This window comes from Pteropus vampyrus, unplaced genomic scaffold, assembly GCF_000151845.1.
Source record: "Pteropus vampyrus isolate Shadow unplaced genomic scaffold, Pvam_2.0 Scaffold54, whole genome shotgun sequence".
Lineage (NCBI taxonomy): Eukaryota > Metazoa > Chordata > Mammalia > Chiroptera > Pteropodidae > Pteropus > Pteropus vampyrus.
The window spans coordinates 2,333,298-2,336,585 of NW_011888835.1; the positions used below are offsets into that span (position 1 = coordinate 2,333,298).

The 3,288-nt window shown below is 30.8% G+C and overlaps 1 protein-coding gene across 1 annotated transcript in view; it reads right to left on the minus strand.

Annotated features, from left to right (window-relative positions):
* The window catches only part of CSMD3 (CUB and Sushi multiple domains 3), a 1,080,109-nt gene that overhangs the window by 257,230 nt on the left and 819,591 nt on the right, over positions 1-3,288 (minus strand). The window contains 1 exon segment of the mRNA XM_011360386.2: positions 182-373. Within this exon segment, the coding sequence (XP_011358688.1) occupies positions 182-373 (192 nt within the window).

The window sequence follows — 3,288 nt, forward strand, 5'->3', positions numbered from 1 at the left end:
CGGGGTGAAATAACAATCGTTTAAATTTGTTTACAGTTTTTGAAGCTTCATAGGCCTCTGAAATCATAGACTCTCATATAAAACCTATTCTAGAATATTGTTCTTAATTAATGATGCCAATGACCATTTTTAAACATTTTTTTCTACTTGTATAAAGTTTTAATTGTTCTTTAATTCATACCTATACAGACTGGTGGGCTGGGCTGCCAGAAGTACCGATTTTCTACCTGAATGCAGGTTATTCTTTCCTCTCCTTGAAGTTCATAACCTGGATCACACTGAAAAACAACAGTGTCTCCAGGTTCTCGTCCATCCCCATTTCGAGTTCCATTCATGGGAACACCTGGGTCACGGCATGCAGTGGCAACAGAACCTATTAAAAGGTAGAAACAAGCCTTTAGTTTTGATGGTACCAAAAGCAATTTTCAAGTTCCAGATCTTACAGTTTAGAATCTTCCATATACTGATGTGCTTTCAGAAAATTAACTTTAAAAATTCTTGAGCAATTTTTAAATGTCTGCATAATAAATACTTTAACATTTTTTTGTTAAATAATTTGTGCGCTAATTTATTTCAAGAGGGGGTATGGTATTTCAGTAACTAAATACTAGATTTACTCAAAATTATCAGATGCTCTGTGAAAGATACTGTGAAGAGGATAAAAAAGAAAGCTGCAGACTAGGAGAACATGTCTGCATGGCATATATAACACAAAGGACTAGTATCTTGAACTCTTAAAACTCAGCTGTGAAAGAAGAAAAAGAAAAAATATTAAAATATAAACAAAAATATATTTCAATAGAGAAGATACCAGATGGCATGTAAAAAGATATTCAACATCATTAGCCATTAGAGAAATGCAAATTAAAACCACAATGAGATATCACCTCATACCTATCAGGTCAGCTAAGATAAAAAAATATATCATCAAATGCTGACAAGATTCTGGAGAAAACTGAATTACTCATACATTGCTGGTGGGAATGTAAAATAGTACTGCCACTCTGGAAAGAAGTATGACAGTTTCTTGCAAAACTAAACATGTGTTTACCATACGACCCAAATACTGCACTCTTGCTCATTTACCCCAGAGAAATAAAAACTATGTTCACATAAATACCTGAACACAAATGCTCACAGTAGCTTTATTTGTAATATTTGGAAACTAGGAACAACCCAAATGCCTTTCAAATGGTGAATAACTAAACATTAAAAAAAAAAAAATGACGATACATGACAACTTGGATGAACCTGAAGGAAATTACGCTGAGTAAAAAAAAAATACAATTTCAAAAGGTTGGACTTTATCTGTGAAACATTCTTGAAATGACAAACTTATGAGGTTGAAAAACAGATTAGTGGTTATCAGAGGTTGTAGGGGGAAGGGATGGAAGGAGGTGACTATGGCTACAAAAGAGTAACATGGGGGATCCTTGTGATGGAATTGTACTATATCTTGACTGCAGTGGTGGTGGTCATACAAAACTACAGAGATAAATAAACACTCAAATGAGTATACATAAAGCTTGTAAAATCTGAATAAGATCAGTGGATTGTATTGATGTCTATTTTCTGGTTGTGATATGTTATAGTTATGCAAGAAGTTATCATTGAGGAAAACTGGGTGAAGTGTATATAGACTCTGTCTTTATTATTTCTTACAATTGTATGTAAATCTAAAATTATTTAAAAACAAAAAGTTAAAAAATATCATCAGAGGAGAATAGTATGAGAGTTAAGGAAAGTAACCATTCTTCTATACATAGTATATGGCATATTTAATAATAGTTAACTTGAATAATTCAGGTTAATGAAACAAAATATTACTTTGAATTATCACAAAAATAGATTTATCCTAAAGCATATGCCGATTAGATATCAAGACAAAGAAGCTATTAAATATCCATTTAAGCTGTTATTAAACTATATTTATAAATGTAGGATTCAGCACTTGTACACATTATTTTTTAAATTGTATATTACAATAATGACACAAATTGCAGGATTACAGACACATAACTGATATTCACCCTTTCATTCATTTACTAACTTAATATATTCCAGGCATTGTGCTAGGTTGTAGGAATATAAAGAAGAAACGAACAGACACTAGTAGAACTTAACAGACATCAAATTGTTTTGTATAATGGTAGTACTGATTAACAGATTGAATTGTTTACATCCTTAGTAGGTAGGTAGGATATTGTAGGTAGGTAGGTATATAGATGATAAATAGGTAATGAGAGAGAGAGAGAGATTAATCAATGAATTAATCAATCTCTTAATCCATCCAGCAAATTTGTTCTAGCTCATCTATCTAATACACATAACAACAAAGAAACCAGAGAATCTACACATAATATCGTCATATTCTGACTATCAAGGTTATGTGACAATAAAGAGGACCATATCAATTTAAAAACTTAGAAAAAATGAATATTGGTGGTATGTATAAATAAGCTATCACTATATAAAAGCAGTAACAATAACAAAATCCGATCACATATATGATATATAGAGATACACATATACATACATATATATTTTACTTACATTTTGAAAGTGTAAAAATGTTTATTTTTTCAAAGGGTTTATTTTTAAAGGGTTACATTTTTAAAAGGATTAAAAGTGTGGACTGCAAACATCATCTTGCCAATCATTTAAATAAAACAAAATTTATGTATCATTATATATATATAATCAGAAGTCTTACAGTTTTGCTTCATTTTACTGATAAACTAGTGTTTCTAAGCAATGGACTGGGATAGGGACTTTACATGCGTAGTTCCTTTAATTCTCTTAATAATCCTATGAGTCAAGTGTCATTACTAATCTTATTTTACAGGTGAGAAAATTAGATTTAGGAAGATTAACCTGTCCAATATTACAAAAACTAAAGAGTATAGAACCAATATCTGAAACTAAGTCTGCCTGATTTCAGAACCCAAATTCTTAAATATTACACTAGACTGTTTTTTCCCACCTGTGACTGTCCCAGAAATGCAATTTCTCTCCTCTGTTAAGTAAAATAAGATAATAAAGCCCATTAAGAAATTATGAAAAAGCTAGAGATTATATTCATAAATAGAAAGCCACAGCTGGCATAAATCTGAATCCACCTTAAAAACTATTTAGAACAACTTTCATATGAGTAATATATTTTTGAGAGAGTTCTTTTTAATTGTTAAGAAAATAAAAATCTAAGTCATTCTGGAGAATATCAAGGGAAGTGAGGTAAGAACTCGATTCCAATTTCCAAGTGATTTTGTTCCATAATACCCATCTTTG